Here is a 21606-nt window from a genome sequence, read left to right on the forward strand (position 1 = left end):
CAGCACAGGCAAACTAGGGTTTTGTGAGTTTTGATATCATCACTGGGCTATGATACACCAGCCCCGCCTAAGCCCAAATAATTTCTTCTCTCTCTCTCTCTAGTTTGAAATTATTTCAGACTTTTGAGTATATATTTGTTTTTGTTTTCTGTTTTTATTTTCAAAATCTTTTTGAAAATAAAATGATAAAAAACTTTTTTAAAATTTATTAATGGCTTTCAAATAATTAAATATTTTCTATAAATTTTCAAAATTTTTATTATATTTTCACCTTATAATTTAACATTTATATTTTATATTTTAAAATTAACTTTAGAAATATAGATTGTATAAATTATAAATCATATCTAAACTCTAACAAATGATTATAGAATAAGACCTTGAGCTTTAATGAATGGTCTCAAACAAGGTCTGAACTCCTTAAATCAAACTAAGAGTTCATATAATATAAGTATTGGTTGTAATAATCTAATAAATTAGATGGATTTTAACAAACAAAAAATTAATCAAATATTTTTTTATTTTATAAAAAATAAAAACAAAAATAGAAAATATATACCAATAACCTTTATGTAATTAATAAATTTGTCAACTAAACTATGTAAAAACATATGTAAAACCTCAATTGGTTTAATTATTTGATTGGACCTTCAAATAATAATAATAATACCTTTTCTTTATATTAATAATAATGATCTCTCTATGTCTCACAATATATTTTTTATTTATTTTTTAATTTGATTTTTCATTGTGCTTTTTAATTTTGTGTTTATAAGATCATTCTTTTCACTACTTCCTTGACAAATGCCTTGTCTTTGTCTACGACTTTAAAAACAAAAAAAATAAACAATTCCAACTTAAAAGATAAATGATCACCAAGTTTATGATAATTTTTTAGATCAATAAGTTTGATTTTAAGTTTTTTTTGGAAGTTTATATCTTCTTGTATTTTTCTACAAAATCCTTAAATTATATTTGAATTATATATATAATATTTACAACAAGTTTTATTGTGAAACTTCTTTAATTTATTTTTTATATTTTTTGTTTAAAATTTTTTAAAATTGTTTTTAAATTAAAATATTTATTATCATACAATTTATTCTTTTAATGTTTTGTAATTCTTAGAAATATTTCAGGGCAACTCATTATTCTAGTGAGTATTAATTAAACTTTTTAATTTAAAACCAACATTTAATATATATATATATATATAATATTTTTTATTTTTCATATCTAATTTTTTTATTTGAATATAATCAAGGTTTTTAGTATTGGTAATATAAAAAATAACATTATAATCATAAAAGATTTTGTAAGTGAGATAAATTGATACTCAAAAAAATTATTATGAAAGGCTTTTTTTAAAGAAAACTAAAAAAAATAATTTTATTGGTAATTTTATAAGTATATGAAAAAGGTAGTATAGGTAGCATTGTTAACTTTTAAAGATAAACTATAAAAGTGAATTTATTATGCTTAAGAATTAACATCAAAGTTAAGAAAAATGATTATAAATATCATAATATCTTATGAGTTGTATTCAATTTATATTTATATATTTAAATACATCTAATAGAATCTTAAAAAGTTACTGTATTTCTAGATTTTTGCTATTAAAACTAGTTGATATACATAATTTCATTTGCATATGATTGAGTTTAGATTTGACATGTACAAACAACCTCAAATTAAAAGATACAACGTAAGAAAAAAGGACTTGGAATAATTTGGATTTGATAGATTGAGAGTTAACACTCAATTTCAATTAGTTATATATGTAAGTTATTGTTCACCTATGAGTTATATATTGATATTTATAATATCTTGTATTTTGATTATAACAATTAAATAAAAATTTGACTAATGATATACTCGAATGAGATTAAGTTTAAACATGTTTTATATGAAGATCACTTCAACAAGTACATTGAATTGAAAAAAGAAATTCATCAATAAGTTTACGATTGACATGACTGAAATATTGATATCTTCTTCCAAGTGTAGGAGTGTCAAAATAATAAATAATCCGGCAAAACTAGAGTCGAACCACAAGGAGGTTAATTGTATAAATTATAAATAACAATTATAAACAACAACAACAACAATAATAATAATAATAGTAATAATAATAATAATAATAATAATGATGATGATGATGATGATGATGATGATGAAGAAGAAGTTGATAAGAACTTTAAGATGGAAGATCAATGTGAGGATTAGACAATGATAACAATAAATGTCAAGGTTAGAGGACCCACTAATGGTATTTCAAACAAGTATAGTATAAGAGGATCCATTAATAGTATTTCAAACAAGTATAATATATAAACTCTTATTATTCAAATGGAAACCACACATAAAGGAGGTTCCAATCGGATTATAAATGGTTAACATAATTACATTAATTATCTTATTCGAATAATACTAATACTTGTAAATGTTATCGAGCATTCATGATTATAACTTATGTTAATAATAAATCAAGTTCCTTTCATTGAGCTTCTTCTTCAACAATTTTAGTTGATTGAGTAAGTGTTTTTCAGGCAAAATAAATGTGACATTTTTAACTATCTTTAGGGTTGCAACCACCACAATTCAATTAAGAAACACCTCTTCTACAAAGATTAGTTACTCTCATCAAATATTTATATCTCATTTTCTTTAATGAACTCAACAACATCTTTTTCTTGATCAGTCATTATTGTATTTTTAGATTTTAGGCTGATCACATTGATATTTTTAAATGAATGAAAGTGAAACTACAGATCTCTAAATTGAGTAAGGTTGGATCCAAACATAGATGTGCACACCCTTTACCAATATTAAATGGTCTTCAATGATGATAACATTGAAACTGCTCCAACAAAGCCTGGAAAGTAGTCAAGTCTTTAATTATGATAACATCAAAACTGCTCCAACAAAGCCTTAGATACTTGTTGGAAAATCCACTAATTTTTGATAGTCGTAACATCCATTTGACAAATCCACTAATTTTTTTCATGTGCTCACACTTTAAGCCTTATTAGTGGGTTCTTATCAAATATTGGTCACGCATCTCTCAAGATCAAAAGGTTAAAAACAAGCTTTTTGATCTCCAAGTTTAGAAAACCATTAAAACCTTAAAAAATCAAGTTTGATGCAAAACCACTATTAAAAAACCAGCATAGGTATAAAGCTTACAATTATGAAATGTACTCTAAAACCATTTCATTTTGATTAAAGGGCTAAGTTTTGATTGATTTATGTTTGAACCCATAAAAAACCTTAGCAAGACCCTATAAAATACTTGTTGGAAAATCAGAGCATGAAGAGAGAAGGAGATGAGGAAAAGATTGATAAAGAAACTCTAAAGTGTGAAGGTTTAAGAGCTTAGAATAAGGATTTCCTCAACTTTTAGAGAAAGTAACAAATTTGAAAAAAAAGAAACTAAAAGGTAGCAACCATTGTTTATGTTTGAAAGGTATAAAACATTTACTTATCCTTATAGATGATGTCCATGAGGCACATCTCTAGCCTATTCTTTCATTTTTTATGGTGTTTTTGAACGTTTATTACATTATATTGCGTTTAGCTTTGATTTTGATTAATGCATAAAATATGGGTTTTTTTTATCCTGTATGGAGATATCAATTAATATTTTTGAATGTTTAGAATATACTTAGATATTTACATTAAATTAAATTAAGTGATTTGGAAATCTGATAGTAGGGTTATTGATTTTTTTTCTAGTTTGTTAAGTGTGTTCTTGGTTCCTAAGCATAGTTTGGCTTCCACGTGTTTAGAGAAACAATTATGAATCAAAATTTAATGTTTTTATAGGCTATTTTAAGTTGGTAATTTTAAAGTTTAGAACCTCTTACATGATTTTAATGTGTTGATGTTATTTATTAGTTTTTTATTCTAACATGTTTGATTATGGTTGTGTAACTTGTTAAAATGAATAAAGCACATTTTAGAAGTTAAAAATGCCAGTTTTTAAGCTTGAGTGTGCTGGGTATCTAAGCAATGTTCCTAGGAAGAACATTATCTTAACTTTATGGTTTGGAGTAGTTTTGGTCAAGTTCTTTGCACAAACTCCTACGTACGACTTTATTAGTCAATAATCTAGAATTTATTTGTATTAATTACATGTTTTTAATAGGTTTTAATCATAGGGTTTTGGTTTTGAACCAAAATCTATTTTGATAAAATCATGATTTTTAAGTGATAATTGAAGTGCATGAATGTTAGATTATTGATCCTTATATAATTTCCAACATGTCTATGTTCTTGGTTTGTCCATATCTAATCTAATTTGAAATCTAAGTTGTTGGGCTCATGTTGAATGCTCTTTGATATTCTTCATGTTCTTTATTTTTTTGAGTTTTGATCAATTTTGATAAAAAGTTTTTAAGTTTTTGTGCTTTTTAAGTTTGATTTCATTGTAGATTCTGGTTTAGGTTTTGATTTTTTTTTTCAAGTCAAACTAGTGGACTTTGATTCATTTTATGGTTGAACTAAAAGCTTTGGATCAACCTGGTCGAGTCAAAATTAGGTCAAAGGTTAAAACCCTGTTTGACTGGTAATGTTTTTGCTAAATGTTTTTTTGTTTTGGTTTAAGGGCATGTTCGGCAAACATACTTTAAGTCTATTTTAAAAATTTTAATTTTTTTAAAACATAGGTTTTTGCCATGTATAACCTTAAAAGAAAAAAAAATTCTACTTGTTGCATACAGTTTAATACTTAAACAAAGTGCATTTTATTCATAAAAATATAATTTTACAAACTTCTTGTTTGTAAAATTCATTAAGGATTTGGTTAATATTTCAATAACTTTAATTTTTTTTCTTTTGAAAATTAATGGTCAACATTCTAATATAAATATTAGACCTATAAGTATGTTGATATTTAAATATTAGAACTTCTTAGAATTATTTTTGGATATTCACCGATTTAATTGAAAATATTTTTCACCACAATTTACGAGTTGTGGAAAATGCTTTTGCTTTAGAGAACCTTGTCAGGGCACTTATATAAATTCTTCCTATAATAATTTATTTAGGCATATGAGTCCATAATAAATTTGAAATGTTATTTTTGTACATAAGTGTCGCACGTTACCCGCGCGACGATCGGCTGACGATTTTTCATTATCTTTGCTTGATTTGGGTTCTTGAAAGTTGCCACCTAGTATTTAATTAAGGGCTATTAGAAAATTCGGGTGCACTGGTCTTTATTAGAGATTAGAGGATAAGAGACTAGTTGTGGCTAAGAAAGGTATTATCACCCCTAGTACACCCTACCTAAGATAAGCTGCTTTGCGGTTTGATGTGATTTGAAAATTTGAAATATTAATCAAATTCTAAGGCTTTAATAAATCAGTTATTAAATCCTAGAATATATGTAAAAACATGTTCTTACATTTTCATGGAAAATATAACATGATTTTATTTATCCTTGAGATATTTAACCATATTCAAATTAAACAATTAATTCTTTTTGTCTTTTTGTAATTCAATAACATAAATAAATAAAAATACAAACACACACTTCCACATCACTTTTTACTATGTTTTTCTGTCATAATTTTTACAACATAACATAAACTAAAAACATTCAACATAAATTTAAATACATATTCAAACATGTAAAAATTACAAAAATATCCCTAAAGAGTCCAGGAATTGCAGAGGAGGCCCTCAAGAATTGTGGAGTAGTGGCGGCGCGTCTGCTCCACGCGCCACCACAATTGGCAGCTCGTGGGTTCACGCGTCGCCGTGAAATCCAAAAAGCGTGGGGAGATCCGTAATGACTTCCTTCCCTCTTCACCCTCCTGTCGACTGTGAACATCGCCATTACCTGCAAAACACCCAAAAACGCACACAAGCAAGTCTGTTTTAGCCTTTTCTTTCATTGTTTTCAGATCTGCTTATGTTTTGTTTTCCATCTGTTGTTCTTCCTTCTTCTCTAGTGGTCGACCTGCTGTGGAGTAAAGAGTGGCTCACCAGCGACTCGCACTGTCAGATACCCGCTAGATCTGGTAAATCGTCGACTCCTCCTCCTTCTTTGGTTGGCGATAAGGCAAACAGGGGTCTAAGGAAGGGGAACGAACCATATTAAGCTCGATCCCTTCTCCTCTCTTTCTTTTTTAATCGGCGTTGAGGCAGCAGAGGGCTGCTAGTGACAGAGAGGGACGATCTGTGAGGTCTGGTCAGGGCAAGAGCCAAACATGAGGCGGCTCTGGTGAGGCCGAGAGACGGGGACCGTGAGAGGGTTTGAAAACCACAAGAGGGGGGAGAAATGATAGTTGTGGCTGATTTGTGGTGGTCTAGAGAGTGAGGGGGCTATTTGTAGTTGGCTAGGAAAAGGAAAATGAGGGAGCTTTTTTGGTTTTTTTTGGAGAGCCTTGAGGAAGAGAACTCTAGTTTTTTTCTCTTCAAGGAAGGGGGCGAGCGTCACTATGTTGATGACTAGCAAAGGAAAATCGGGTGAAGGCTAGGGTCAGAAGGTGAGCGGTGTCTTCTGCTTTTTTGTGTGGGGTTTCTCTAGTTTGCTTTCAAGGCCAAGAGGGAGTTTGGCTATAGGGGGAGAAAGGTTTTTTTTTAGGTTTAGGGTTCTCTTTTTTTTTCTCTTCCCCCCTCAAAATTTTCTTTCCCCGGGACACCCTTTTTTCTTTTCCCTCCTCTAAATTTTTCTCCTCCCCAAAATTTTTCCCCCGTGTAAATTTCTCCCCCCCCCCTTTCTTTTACTGTAGACTAGTATTTATAGGCAAAATTTTGTTATATTTTCAAACTAGCCCCTCAACTTTTCTTTTCATTCTTTTTTTTTTTGTAAATTTTGAATTTTTTTGAAAACAAGCAATATCAACGTCGACTCAACAAGAAAAATCAGTGATTGTAAAATTAACGTGTTAAAAGTTGAACGCGTTCAAAATACCTTTGAAAATTTATATTCTTCTGAGATGACATTGAAAATGCTAAAAATGATGCAAATATATCAAAGTGTATTTTTTGGGGGGTTTTCATTGTTTTTTTTTTGTTTTTTCTAAAAATTTATAAAAAACATGGGTCAAAAATTGGGTAGTAACAATAAGCATAAATTTTTTTTTGAGCCATAGACGAATCACTAAGAACCCATTAACACATTTAAACCATGTCTAGATCACATAATACAACTTATCTTAAGTAAGGTGCATTAGAGGTATTAATACATTCCTTACCACAACTAGTCCATTACCTTGAATTTTATGATAAGACTAGTCCATCCAAGTTTTCTAGTAACCCTAAACCAAGCAATTAGATGACGACTCTTTGACCTCAACATGTTGCCATTTCAGGCGTGCAAATGTGTCAGAATGAAAAATTTATTAGGGATTTTCTATTTTTGATAGTTTTGGGTTAGACTTCATGTGTATGTGTTTTATGTGATTTGATGTGTTTAAATTTTCACGTTTATCTTCTTTTTTAGTTATGCTTTAACATGTTTTATCATGCTTATACATGTATGTTGGATATAGATGAATATCTTCATGCATCACTAGTTTATTTGTGATATATTACTTTGGAATGAACGCACATGGAAACTCCAGGTTAGGTTGGGGAATAATAATTTACCTTATGACTTTTAGTTAAGATTTAAGTATGTGAAATCTTTCGACTCTTTGTTGAATGCTTGAACTGGTAGTAATTGATATACATACTATCTCACTATCTAGTGAGAATCTATATTATCTTCACGAGAATAATTATTGGGATAACAAGAGATCCATTTTCAGACTAGATAGTGCTTACCTCAATGTTTCACATAAAAAGACAAAGAATCTACTTGTAAAATGTATGTTTCATAATTAAACGCAATTATATTAAGACATGCTCAACCCTAAAAAACATCTTGAACTGCATGACTTAGGGCTAATAAAAAAGCTATAATTAAAAAAATATTTTTTGTTTAATACATGGTGGATTCTGAATTTTTATAGTTGTTAGAAAAGAATTGTTTAAGACTGGATTATAGTAAATTGTCACCCATAAAAAAATATGAGTTGATGTTTAATGATTTGATTTTTTTAATTAATTACTAAGATGATATATTTTTAAAAATACTAGTAATTTTATTTAAAAAATAAGTAATATTTTAGATATTATTATTATTATTTATTTATTAAAAAAATAAAAGAATGTCATCTGCCGATCTCGTTACATGATACATACATCTCAAAAATCTTTGTTTCTGATTATTTCTTAACAATCATGTGATTCACGTACAAAAATCCATTACTTTGTTTAAATAAATTCTACAAAAACTAGTAGAATTACTTGATTTTAAAAGAAAATAGTTCAAGTAAGGCCACAATCAAAACTGAAAAGTTCACGGAGTAAATTTAAATATCCCAAAAGTTCAAGGATGATAGGCATCTTTCAGTAAAAAAAAAAAAAAAAAGAGTTCAGAAGAGTTGTGAATGTTGGCAAAACTAAGTACAGAGAGAGAACTACCGTAGTAGAAAGAAACGAAGGCGGACATTGGTACCTCAACAACCATCATTGGCTACTGCCACTTATTATCTTAAAAAAAAATTCGAAACCTCCCCTTAATAATTATTGTACTAAAAAACCTCATATTTCTCAGCAATCCATCTCTCCCTTTTCAAACCCTTATTTCTCCTTCAAGACGTTCTTGTATGGTCTTAGATAAGAAGTTTAACCTTTTGCATTGCCTAAAGTCAGGCTATCATAAGCCTGCCTGCAACTTACAGTATCAGTGATGGATTTGAATGGTATAAGAGCTTAGAGATGGGCTTTTGGGTGGTTGCATAGCATCAGAGTATTTAAAAATGCTTTCTTTAAGGTTGTGCTTTTTACTGTGCTTAATCATCTGGGTTTATGCTAATTTACTCTTTTATTGCTTTAATTATCTGTTTCTTCAGATGGGTCCTCCTTATTTGTCAATCTTTATGTGGGAGTTCAGTCCATGTATTGCCCTTGTCGGTAGTTTGTGTTTTTATATTATGTCTTCTGGGCGTGTGAAATTTTCTTTAAGTCTTTGCTAGAATAACTGTTTTGCATCTCAATTTGCTTGTTTGATCTTCTAGTTCTGTTCATTTTGTTTGTGAATGGTTAGATTTTATGTTATAAAGAACTATATTTGTGCTTTAATTATTAGATTTTGGTTGCGAATAGCTATTCCTTGTGGTTTTATTGCTTGTTGACTCTTTAGTACTCTTTTGACACTAGGAATTTTTGGAGAAGGCATAAGAGGAAAATTCTTATTACATCAGGTGTTTTAGGAAGTGGGTATTTTCTTTGTAAACTATACAATGCTCACCAACAGAAGCTCGCAGATCTGGAGAGGGAACTTGCTCGCCAAAGGGCAAATGATGAACTCATCAAGGCCCAGTTAAGAGAATTTGATTATGTTTTTGTCTTTCTTTTTCCCCCTCTTATTTATGATGTTCTGTTGGTTCTTATGCTGTGTCTTATGGCTTGTATTTATAGATTGCAAGACCATTTCGAGAATGTGCAATTAATAGCTGATACAACAACATTGCCTCATGCAATGCAATATTTAAGAACTCGGATAGCAGAAGAACTGGACCTTTCTCAGCTCACTGAAAGGCTACAGAAAGGGAAGGATCAGCCAACCACGCTTACCTCTTCAGAGAAACTTGAACTGTGGGACAGACTCAAAATCCTAAGTATGCAGCTACATATTTTTTCTACATATTTATGGTGCATACAATATGTAATCTCACAGATTTTTTTTTCACTCAAATTTTATGGCTGTGTTTCCTCCAGGTTTCACACAAATGTTGGTTTCGCTGTGGGCTGTGACAATGCTTAGCTTATACATCAAAGTTCAAGTAAATATTCTAGGAAGACATTTGTATATTGATACTGCTCGTGGCCTTGGAAGCTCACTTTTACTTGTAAGATCCATTCTATTTCTGTTCCCATGTTTAAGATATATGCTCACATAGAACTATCATTTGCCAGAACTATCTGTGTTTCCTCAGGCAACTTTTGTCAAATTTCATTTTCATGTCTGTCATGCTATAATCTCAGATAGTTGTTCTTTGGCCAATCAGTCCAGTGCAATTGATTTTTGTGTTGAAAATCGCTGAGATTTTCTTGAACTGTAATTTGTTTTCAGATTGCTATTGCTATTAGTTTGTCATTTAAGCAAGTATGTTCTATGACAATTAGTCATAGCGGTTTCTTGGAAGAGCAATTTAGTCAGAGAATGAAGTATACATTCGATAACCAACCAAAATACTGCTCCTCAATGCCCATCTTTATTATTTGTGCTGTTAAGCTGCATTGACTTAGTTGGACTGCAAATATGTACTTTTAAGATTTGTACTCTCAGACCATTAACTGATCCAGAAAGCAGCTTTGGGGATCTGCATAGCTGGACACAAATGTCAATTCTCACCATTGTTGAATTACTAAATTCTTATTGTTTTACTCAAATGTTTCTCAATTATGTTCATGACATCACATAATGTTTTAAGACTGTGAAGTTATTTAGCCACGTCTGGAATTTAAAATTCTTGATGTTTGGTAGTATAGTGATCTGAAATAATGCATAAAGAGCTCAGTTCCGGAGAGATAACAATAGTTGACCTAGGAGAACTGATTATCTACAGAGATATTCCAGGCTTTTGTTAAAGTGAAGTACGAAGACAGGTTTCATTTCTGACATTCTCCATTATGGTTGAGGTGGTGGGAGGCTTTTGAAGGAGCACATTTATTAATTAACATCTCATGCATACAGGAGTTCATTTTTTATATAAGAATAAATAATGTTTTTCTTGTAATTCATGAACAAACTGCGTTGATGTGCTGAAGGGGAGGTTGAGAAAGGGTTTCTGGATGGTTGTCTTGATGAAGGTCTGTATTTGTGATTTGTAGCAGGGACAGTTGTTGAATGATGCCTCTTTATATCTCCGGTATGGAAATGATGTGATCACTATTAGAGACCCCCTTTCAAATCCCTATGGATATTATATGGCTTTAGATGTCAATGTTCTTTGTTTTTATTGAAGGTTTCAAGCCTTAAGGCATCCTCCATACAAAAATGCAAGTTTAGTCATCAGTTTTCCCAAACGTGAGCGCTTCAGCAGTTCCCTTCACATACATTGTGACTGTATATAAGTAAACCCTGTGCTTGCAATTGGATTGGCAGGTGGGAGAATGTTTCTGCATTTATGTGATGCAGGACAGCGCTGAGAAATGAGGTTATGTGATGTCTTGCTTTGGAAGGTGGCCGGGATGTGACGATAAAATGAATGTAAACTCCTAGCTTTTGAGGCTGTTAGGAGGGGCAAGAATAAGAGGAATTAGGAGAGAGGGTGCTTGAGGAGAAAGGCAAAGAAATGAGTGAGGAGGTGGGGGAATATATACTTCTCCACCTGCGCACCCATTTATCTCTCCTCTTCAAGCGCTTGCTCTTCAATGACAAAACAGCACCCTGGTCTCACAGCAATTCCCCGGCACGTGTGTCAGGCAGGTGGGAGGATGTTTCTGCATGTGTGATGCAGGATAGCACTGATAAATGAGGTTATGTGATGTCTTGCTTTGGAAGGTGGTTGGGGATGTGTTATGATAAAAATGAATGTTCAATTCCTAGTCTTGGAGGCTGTGAACTGGGGCCAGAATCTGACTTCTGTTAGAAACCAGATTTCACAGAAAGACTATGACAAGATCTGCTGAGAATTTATGCAAAGAGGAAATAGGGGAGAGAGTTCTTGAGGAGAACGAGAGAAAAATGAGTGAGGAGGTGGGGAAGGTTAGAATTCCAGCACTCAATTCATATTCATTTTTTTTTGTCTCAACTCCCCCTCCCTCGTATTTATATACCCTTAATTTCCTTCATCATGAACAATCTCCACGCGCCTATTTGCTAGCTATTTCTTAGCAACTTAAAGGTAGTAGCTAGTAGCTACTTATTACCTGTACAAGTGGCTGTATATTTCAGGGTTTGTTAGTTAAGTCTACATACCATATAATAAATGTTCTAATGATTTCTCAATATTTTGTCCAGCGGCATGGGTTATGTTCACGAGTTTGTTTATAACTTGTTGTAAACATTAGGTGGTACTGGTCCTTTGCTTAGTGGATAAATTGTGAATAATGTGGTTGGGTACTTTTGGGAGGCTTCAGTAGGGAATGGAGATTGTAAAATCTTGTGGCCTTTGTATTATGTTTGTTGTGCATTTAAGCATTTGGATGGAACAGAACTCAAGAACATTCGATGATTTTTCTCTTTTGAGAAATTACTTTGGGATGGAGTTGTTTTCTGTCCTCTCTTTATGGACTTAAGCTTTAGGAGGTTCCTAGAGGAGTCTCATCCACGGATATGCATAAGGACTGGCATACTCTAGCGCTTTCAACAATTGACGTGGAATCTTAGATGCTGACACTAGCTTGAGGTCATTGGCTTGATGGTGTTAAACGAAAATATCTCTTGAACCAGATTTTTTCATAACTGAATTGAGCTAGTTCTAAGTCCTCCCTTTTTGGCTGCTTGTTTAATGATGCATCTGAATGGAATGCACTATAGGTGGTTACAGAAGCATGGTAAGAGGTCTTTGTGATTCTTAAAGTTATGCCACCCATGATAATACAACATGTCTTTTGCTGTTCTGTTTCTTTCTAATATATTGAGTTTGCTCCTTAATGGGCCCAAACAGGCTACTACTTGTTAGTAGTGAGAATGCTGAATTTAGGATGGTTCAACCTCATTTTCTGGGTGCTGTGATGTTCATGGTGCCTAGTGTGTCATCTTTAAGCCTATATAAACCTGAGCGACACCACAATGGACATGTTAATTCAGTTAATTAAACATCAATGAAAGCGCATGAAAAATAAGTATTCATCAGAGAAGTAAAAAAAGGGGAATGTGTACTGTAGTTTGGAGCCAGCAATTTATGTAAACCTGGGCAAACTTACTCTCTGCATTTTTGATATAAACATTTGTTTTGATCATTCCCCCTTCATGTCTTTGGCCTTTTGCATGTGTACATGATATTTTAAATTCCTGTTTAAATTATTCTTTATCTGTCAGTTAGGTATGTGATGGTATCATGGTTGTTTAGTACATTGAAATAGTGTAACCCACTCTTGGTAGACAGACGATACCTGTGGTATTTTTCATGTTGCTTCTGGATGTCCTAAAGTGTCTTGTCATTTCCTGAAGTTAATCCATTTCATTCATTTCACACAGGAGAATGTTGATCTTGTTGATAGGGATGACCAGCAAAATTTTTTGGCTAGTGCTGATTTTCTCGCAAATAATGGCCTGCTGGCATTGATTCCAAATATCCAAGCTGTGGTAACAGAAGTTCTTGAGGGGTAAGTGTTTCCATGTTTGAAAAATGGCATGTATATAAGCTAATAATTCTCTTTAAATTGAGAAGGTGCATTCTATAAGATTAAAATTATGTTTGCATGCTTCTGATGATTGCGTCTCCATTTTTCAAAATAAACATGCTAAAATCAGACTGAAAGTTTTCTCAACTGAATATCAAGCTTAGAATTTCACTATTTTCTCGATCAATCCAGAGTGAATCTGGCCTACGTTTGACTTTGTTGGTGCTTCATTGACTGCATGAAGAAGTTCACATCATCACAGACTCTAGGCGCTATCTATGTATAAGGCTCATGAGAACAACCTCAAAGCAAATGCGTAGAGGCTCATGAAGTCTAAAAATCACTCATTCAATGACATCTGTTACAGTAACATCTGAGATAGTGAACAAAAAGCTAATGTATTGGAAGGGCATTTTTAATGAAAATTGTGAATATGAAGCATCTGTTGGAAATAATTATAAATGTTTTGACCATTGGAGGGTTGCTTAAATTTCTTACAACGTTATTCTGTGCAGAAAGAAGCTGACAGATTTGTTCAACACCACTTCACTTCACGAAACTGTCATGCAAATACTTAACAAGTTCATGAGCATGGGAAGTCCGCACCAATGGATAGACTACTTAATGCCTGAAGATTGTGGGCACTACAAACTAGGCCCAAGCTCCAGCATTGATGACATGATCCTTCCTGATAGCATGAATTTTGATCAGCTTATGGTGGAGGCACGGGCAGTGCTATCAAGGTATCTTTATGTTCTAGTCGGAAAAACAAAAAAGGCTTATTATGTTTCAGGCACAAAATATAATAATTACTTTTACCCATGGAACACAAGGGTGGAAAATTAATTACAAGAATATACTGCATGAAGGTGCAATTTTCAAGGACTGTTTTGTATTGGTTGACTCAAACTGCTTAGGAAAATCCATTACTGCCTGCAGAAGGTCAACGATCTCTCATAACAGAGCTGACTATTCTCCACACTTATAATCTTGTGTGGTGGCATGGAAAACAATTGAAAATAACCATTAGAGTTCTCTAACCCTTTCCTTTTTCCAGTGGATGCTTAATAATATCAACCCTCCAAAGTCCCCCCTCTCTCTCCATTTCCCCTCCAAAGTCCCCCTCCCTCTCTCCATTTCTCTTTTCTTCCTTTCTTTTTGCTGGTGGCTTCTTGAATGTACGAACTGTGCTTGGTGCTCTGTAAGTTTAGTATCAGGAGATTCTCTGTTTCCAGGTTTTTTTTCCTTTTTTCATTACAACATCAAAGAGCTTGTTGTCATCATAATCCTTGGAATGCCTTTCATTACATGCCTTTGAAGTTTTTGTTCTTGGTTTGCCTAGTACCAGTTGAAAGCTGAGATGTTGAAAATTAATCAAACTAACTCTATGTTGAGCTCCTCTAAAAGGAATTTTTTCCCCCTCCATTGCAGTGCTGAATTTGGTAAAATCATGGAAATATCTTTGAAAGTAGCGGTGGATGCACTGGTAGATGATATGGAGGCTCAGAGTCAGTCCACTGGGGCCAGTCTGACATTAGGGATGCCACTGGCAAAACTCCTATCACGAGTTCTGCAGATAATACCATCTTTACTCGGTGAAGCAAGCCAAAACCAGATTATCCAAATCATCCGGAATTTACCAGAAGTTGAACTATTCTTCACTCTCCTCTATGCAAACAACCTCTTAGACTAGCGAGCCGGATTGTATCTTTATCCATCTCCTTTTTCTATTATTATAATTTTGGTTTTCATACAAGGGGTGCGCGCGCCCATGTTAACATTTGTATGGTACCAGGCTTTGGATCTCCAAGATGTCAACCGCCTGAAAGGAGGAATGAAAGAGAAGGCTAAAAGAGATTTCATTTTGTAATTCTTTACTCGCTCGTAATATCTTCGTCGAGCCATTGTCACGTGTCATTTGCTTTGTGATGGATTCCATTTGTCTGGTATCAAAACTGGAAAAATGACAGAAACTGTGCATGAAGCACTATCTGGTACGTCTTTGAAGAGATTTCTTTACAGTTATGCGACTTTCTTCTTCTATCTCCGTGTGGACTTGCAATATTTCTTTCTTTCTTTCTTAAAGATGCTTGCAAAGAATCTGCACTTAACGTTTCTGTTGAGGTGCTTGCTTGTTTAAAGTGGTTGCCATCCACAGAATGTTCTAAACGAAGGTGATGCAAAGAGTCAATGTTAGAACTTTGAAAGCTAGTTATCATTCTGGCGATGGCTAATGGACTTGTTGAGATCTTGGCCAGATTAGTAATTCCGGCCTGGGGAATAGGAGTATCCTTACAACCAATCAAGCAGAGGCACTGTGCAAACACCTCATGAATTATAATAAAGTGGTGATTTTTCTATAGCCATAGATGCAATTCATTACTCCCTACAATAATAAAGTGGTGTCTATGGCCTTCATTTAAAAAAAAAATAAAAAAATACTTGTTTTAGAAGTAGAAGTATTTTTGTTTTTTTTCATAATGCATTAGTTATTATAAGTTGGTGTAGGGGTATTTTTATCTTTTTTATATTTTAATAAACAGTTAAATAACCAAAAAGTCCCTCAGAATAAAAAAAACTAACACTGTCAGGAAGGGTATTTAAGTTTTTTTTTCTTTTTATGCATAGTGAAATTACAAATATGCCTTTGAATCTAAAAAACTTAGTAATTAGAGATATTAGGGTCTTCTAGTCTTGATTATTTTGTTAATTGTTGGTTAGCCTCAATTGTTTTGTTAATTGTTGGTTTGAGTGATAGTATTAATGTAATCTAGCTTTTAATTGATATTTTTTAATTTAAAAGGCTATTGATACATAAAAACCGTTGCACACTTTAAATGGTGAGTGCAGCAGCTGCTAGTGATAGAAAATATGCTTCTGCTATCTTATTTTATTATTTGTCGTCTCCTTTTTCTTTTTAAGTAGTGTGTGTTATCATATGATGACCGGTATATGATGACCGGTTTATTGTTAGTGACAATTTTTCCTCTTCATTTCTTTTTTACATAAAAACACTTTGATGCTCATTGTTATTAGTCTTTTAGATTCACTCATTTCAGTTTTGATCATTGGTTTTTTGTTCTTCTTTCTTTTGTTAAAGTTTTTTTTCTTTTTTTCAATCTAACACTTCAATTCTAATATGGATATATAATGTTTTTCGATTTGATCCTTCTACTTTTAATTTTTTATTATTTTTTTTGCCAAAGTTTTTATGGCTTTTAATTTTATTCTTCAAATAAAGTTTATGATTTTTTTTTCAATACTTATAATAATTTCAATTTGGTTCTTCTACTTTTTATTTCTTTTTTCTTTCCTTGGTTTTTTTGTCAAAATTTTTATGGTTTTCAATTTTATCCTTCAAATTAACTTTATATTTTTATAATAGTAGTGGTGGTGGTGGTGATGGTGATAATAATAATGATATTAGTGATAATAGTAATAATAATAATGATAATGATATTAGTGGTGATAGTAGTAGTAGTAGTAGTAGTAGTAGTAAGTATTGTTGCTAATAATAATAAAAAAATAAAAAAATATCCTTTTTATTTAATATTAGGAATACATTTCATGTATAAGTTTATAATCTTGGATATTTAAAAGAGAAAAAAGAAAATTTTTGTGTTTTTAAAATGTAGACCAAGTTCAATCCAATATACTTGCAAAATAAAATGAAAAAAATATTTTTTTTGTGATATTTTAATATGCTAAATTATGCAAATATGATTTATTTTTTTAGAAATTTGGTCATAAACAATTGCAAAAAGGTCCTTTAAAGAAGACCATAAATTAAAAAAATAATAAGGCTTCGTTTGACCAAACAAAAAAAAAATCAATAAAGAAAACTGTCAAAATTTGTTAAAATTTGTTAGGATACTTTATGGATAAAAGATAAATTTATTCTTTTGTAAAATTTTGCACAATCAAACACTAACACTGTCTTAGGCTTGGAATAACCTTCATTCTAGACCTAACACATAAAAAAAAAAAATAGCCTATAAAATTTGCAAGTATAGTACTTGATCATAAAAAATCATGTAATCCATATTAATATAGTAGCTCAACTTATTATCAAAGTAAATAAACCCACCAAAATTGTTAGCCCATGCCCAAAAACGCAAACTATAACCATGATAAAAGATATTTATCTAAAATCTTTTATAAAAGTTATAGCCCCGACATTATTTTTATTTAAACCTAGGAACATACAAGCCTAGAAGCATGCATTTTAAGCCAAACAGAAATTACAATATCATTCATGTAACAACCTAGTCCAACATATTATATATTGTTCGCTTTGGATTTTACCGTCCTTACAGTTTTGTTCTTAGTGACGCAAGCTCACTTTTGAGCATAGCGCTCCAAAATACATATAATATGTTAGCAACCAGCACTACTAATAAGATTCTGGCTCTGGATGCTTACTCTTGATGTGGGATATCACAATTCATGTCTTTATCAGTTTGAATTAATAGATATTAACTAAAAAGAACATTACCCATTAACAAAACAAATGAGTATAAAATAATGGGAATTGCCCAAAACTTATCATCAAGTTTCAAAACATCTTTAAAAAGAGCATTGCCCATAAAGTTCACGATAATGTTCATTTTGGTTGGTATTCTTCCTATATGCTCATTAGATTAGGGTTTTGCGTGAAGTTTTTTTTATAAGAGAAATAAAAAGGTTTTCTAGAGCTTATAATTTAACAGAACCTTGATCTTTAGTTGTAGGAAAGGGATCCTTGCTATTGGTTGAAGATGAAGACCCAAATTCATCTAGCTCAATAGTTGGCAAGTAAATACACCAGATTGTTTTAAGAGGTAAAGTAGTGTTGGATAGTATTTTTGGAAGAGAATCTGCAGGTGTTGTCTTTACAATTAAAGCTAGAATTTTAGTTTAAAGTGAAGTATAAGTACTAAGGTGTAAGTTGGCATGAAATTTATGTGGTGTGGTAAAAAGATGGACAAAAATTATGGTTAAAAGGTAAACACTTGAATAACTCTCTTTTTTATTTTACAAGGGAATAAGACAATGAATAATCACTAAATGACATGTCATTCAAGATCTATACTTAAAAATCAAATGACTTGTCATCCATTAAGAGGAAAATTTGGGCTTTTTATCTAATTTATTCATTTTCAATTTAATCCCTATATTCTTGAAACTTTTCAATTGATTCCTCAATTGGTTCTAATTCCATTCAATTTTGACTTTATGCTTATTTAATTAAACATTTGGATTTCAATATTTTTTTACAAATGGATCATTAGTCTCAAATTTCTTTAATGTAGTCCTCAATTAACCTTCACACTTCAAGCTTCTTTCAATTAAGCCCTAATTACACTAATTATGCTATCCCAAGTTTTAACTAGGTTTCTAATCTTTTAATTTTTGTAAATTAATTTTAAAAAGGCCTTCAAACTTAGTTTTTGTTGAATTGAGTCCTTAATTGAATTCACAAAACCCTTTAGAAGTTTAATTAAGTCCTTGAACTTAATTAATTCTTTTAAATTTTTTTATCAAATTGATCTTCAAACTTTTTTTTCCAATTAAGTCCTTAAATAAATCAATTATACCTAATGAAAGTTTAATTAATTCCTTAGACTTAACTAATTCTTATAATTTTGGTGAAGTTTGGATTTCAACCTCAACTTTATCTCCATTAAAAGTATGTTTGTTTTTGTGGTAACTCGTGCTTTTAAGATAAACCATAAAAATAACATGTTTGGTTAATGTTGAAACATAGTTTTATGAAAATAGAACTTATTGAAAGTGATGTTCCAATCACAGGTTTATAAAAAATAATTATTGGGTACTTTTTATTGAGATGTTATCTCAGTTTCGCCTCCTCTAATAACCCTTTTTTAGAGAAAAAATCATTGTTTTTTGTAGTTACCAAAATACCCCCTCATATTCTTCATCCTCTCCATGTTACCTTCACCAGCCTCTTGTCCTACCTTTTCATTTTGCTTGCATCATCCTGTTTTGTTCATTCCTCAAAATATAAGGTTACACCTTCCTTATCTCTTTTCTCTTTATCCTTTAAATATTATGTGGGTGACCATGATTATGACAGTTTGAGTAATGTGATTAAAGTTGGAACATGACAAATGTGTTTCTATAGAGTAAGGCCTATATTCATGAAGGAGTAAAAATAGCATCTATTATGATGATTAAATTAACATTTTAGGTCTTCAAAATTCATAATGATAGTTTACAAATCAAAATGTAACAAGGCTATTATTTTCATGTTGAAGCGCGAATATTTAATAGGGTTTTATTAATTATAATAAACTAACTAAAATTCTATTAATGTTAAAAAATTGTTATTTAAGTTAAATTATGTTATATGAATGTATTAAAATTGCTATGCAAAATTAAAAATACTTTGTCTTTTATGACCATTTAATTTACAACATCAATTTCAATTATAATTTTAACCAAATATTTTTAACATGCTTTTGGTTGAGTAACAATTTCAATCACAGTATTAATCAAACACCTATTTAAATCAAACCAACCACAACTAAAAATAATTTTTCTAAACTTATTTTTTAAAACCTCAATCACAAAATTTACCAAAAAAATAAACATGAGTGACCTTGTTTGTTTTTACATTTTAAAAGCGTTTTTTAAAAAAATTAAAAAAAAATTATTTTTATTTTTACTTCAATTAATTTTTTTTGGTGTTTTTAGATTATTTTGATATGCTGATATTAAAAATAATTTTTTTAAAATAAAAGATATTATTTTAATATATTTTTAAATAAAAAATACTTTAAAAAATAACCGTAATCATATTTTCAATCAACCTCATCGATGTCTTACCATGTCACAGTTCAAAGACTTCTTTTCTCTAGTGATGAAGGATATTCAAAGAATTTAGTTATTCAAGAAATATGCTAAAAAAAGTACAATAATGAGATTTGACAGATGCATCTGAAGAAAAATATCGTTTCTGTCAAGTCTCGTCAGTTTGAGTTGTGTTTGTTTCTGCCAGCAATTTTAATCCATCTAACATATCCATGTTATTATCATTAACTAATCAGATATTTGTATCAACTTAAATATTAAATGAGTTCCTAAATTAAAATAATTTATTTGTTGTAGACTATTAAATAGTGATTTTGCTAAATTGCATAATCAAGTGACATGTGTCATTTAAGTTATTTAACTCTTTACAAAATGCTTGAACCTAAGGGTTAAATTAATTTTTATATTGAAATCTTTTTAAGATATTAATTTGAATTTAAAATGAAATTTAATTTCTTAAAAAAATATAAAGGTAGATTAGACTTGCTATAATAGCTCTTTTTAGAATTAACATTAAAAAACATTTTAAAAATACTCTTAACAATGAAAACCTATTTTTTTAATAAAAAAGTATCATGTGAAAAAAAAAACATGATGTGTTGAAGAATAAATCAAAAAGAAATGTTTTTTTATAAAAAATAAATTTTAAATTAAAAGCAAAATAATTGATATTGTTAATTTAATTCATTTATATAAGTATTACAATCAGTATAATTAAATCTAGTTTTGTGATTTAACATTTTATTCTGAACATAAAAATTATTTCTTTTTATTTTTATAATATAAAGAGTTATTAAAACTATGAAAAAATAAAGACGACAACAAAAGAATTATAAAAACTAAAATTATAATTTTTTTATAATTTTAATAAATACTTTTTATATTAAAAACAGAAAAAAAAATAATTAACCGATTAAAGAGATCAAAGGACAACTATCATTAAAAAAAAATTAACTGATTAAAGAGATCAAAGGACAACTATCATTTAATATATAATCTTCTTACAACCATTAACAAATTTAAAATTACTATAGTAATGATATGGATTGCTAACCCAATCTTAATGCATTGCATAACTATAAAATAGATGATAAGGAAATATATTGCATATATATTTTTAGTCATTTCTATTTTATTTTAAAGAATTTTATATGATTCCTAACGAGTTGTCTAGAGTTTTAAATAATTTTTAAAAATTATTTACTTTTTATGGATTTAATATATTTTTCAGATATATAACTATCAAAGTATGATGAATTGGAGATAGTATTTTTAAAAATTATTTACTTTTTGTGGATTTAATATATTTTTCATATATTTAATTATCAAAGTATGATGAATTTAAGATCATATGAGGAGACAAACAATGGGTTCAGTTTAGAGTTCAAATATTAGTTGGTTTGTCCTAGATAAACCCAGATACTAATCAGTTTTAGGGGT

General features: G+C 30.5%; 1 protein-coding gene across 1 annotated transcript; it reads left to right on the forward strand.

Annotated features, from left to right (window-relative positions):
* Positions 1–8442: 8442 nt before the first annotated feature.
* Positions 8443–15393, forward strand: LOC105108039 (peroxisome biogenesis protein 3-2). Its single transcript, XM_011002178.1, has 7 exons — positions 8443–8830; positions 9217–9378; positions 9478–9677; positions 9778–9908; positions 13208–13335; positions 13869–14096; positions 14785–15393. The coding sequence occupies exons 1-7, from the start codon at positions 8817–8819 to the stop codon at positions 15044–15046; spliced, it is 1125 nt and encodes a 374-aa protein (XP_011000480.1). The 5' UTR covers positions 8443–8816; the 3' UTR covers positions 15047–15393.
* The last annotated feature ends 6213 nt before the right edge of the window (positions 15394–21606 follow it).

Source organism: Populus euphratica, unplaced genomic scaffold, assembly GCF_000495115.2.
Source record: "Populus euphratica unplaced genomic scaffold, PopEup_1.0 scaffold180.1, whole genome shotgun sequence".
NCBI lineage: Eukaryota > Viridiplantae > Streptophyta > Magnoliopsida > Malpighiales > Salicaceae > Populus > Populus euphratica.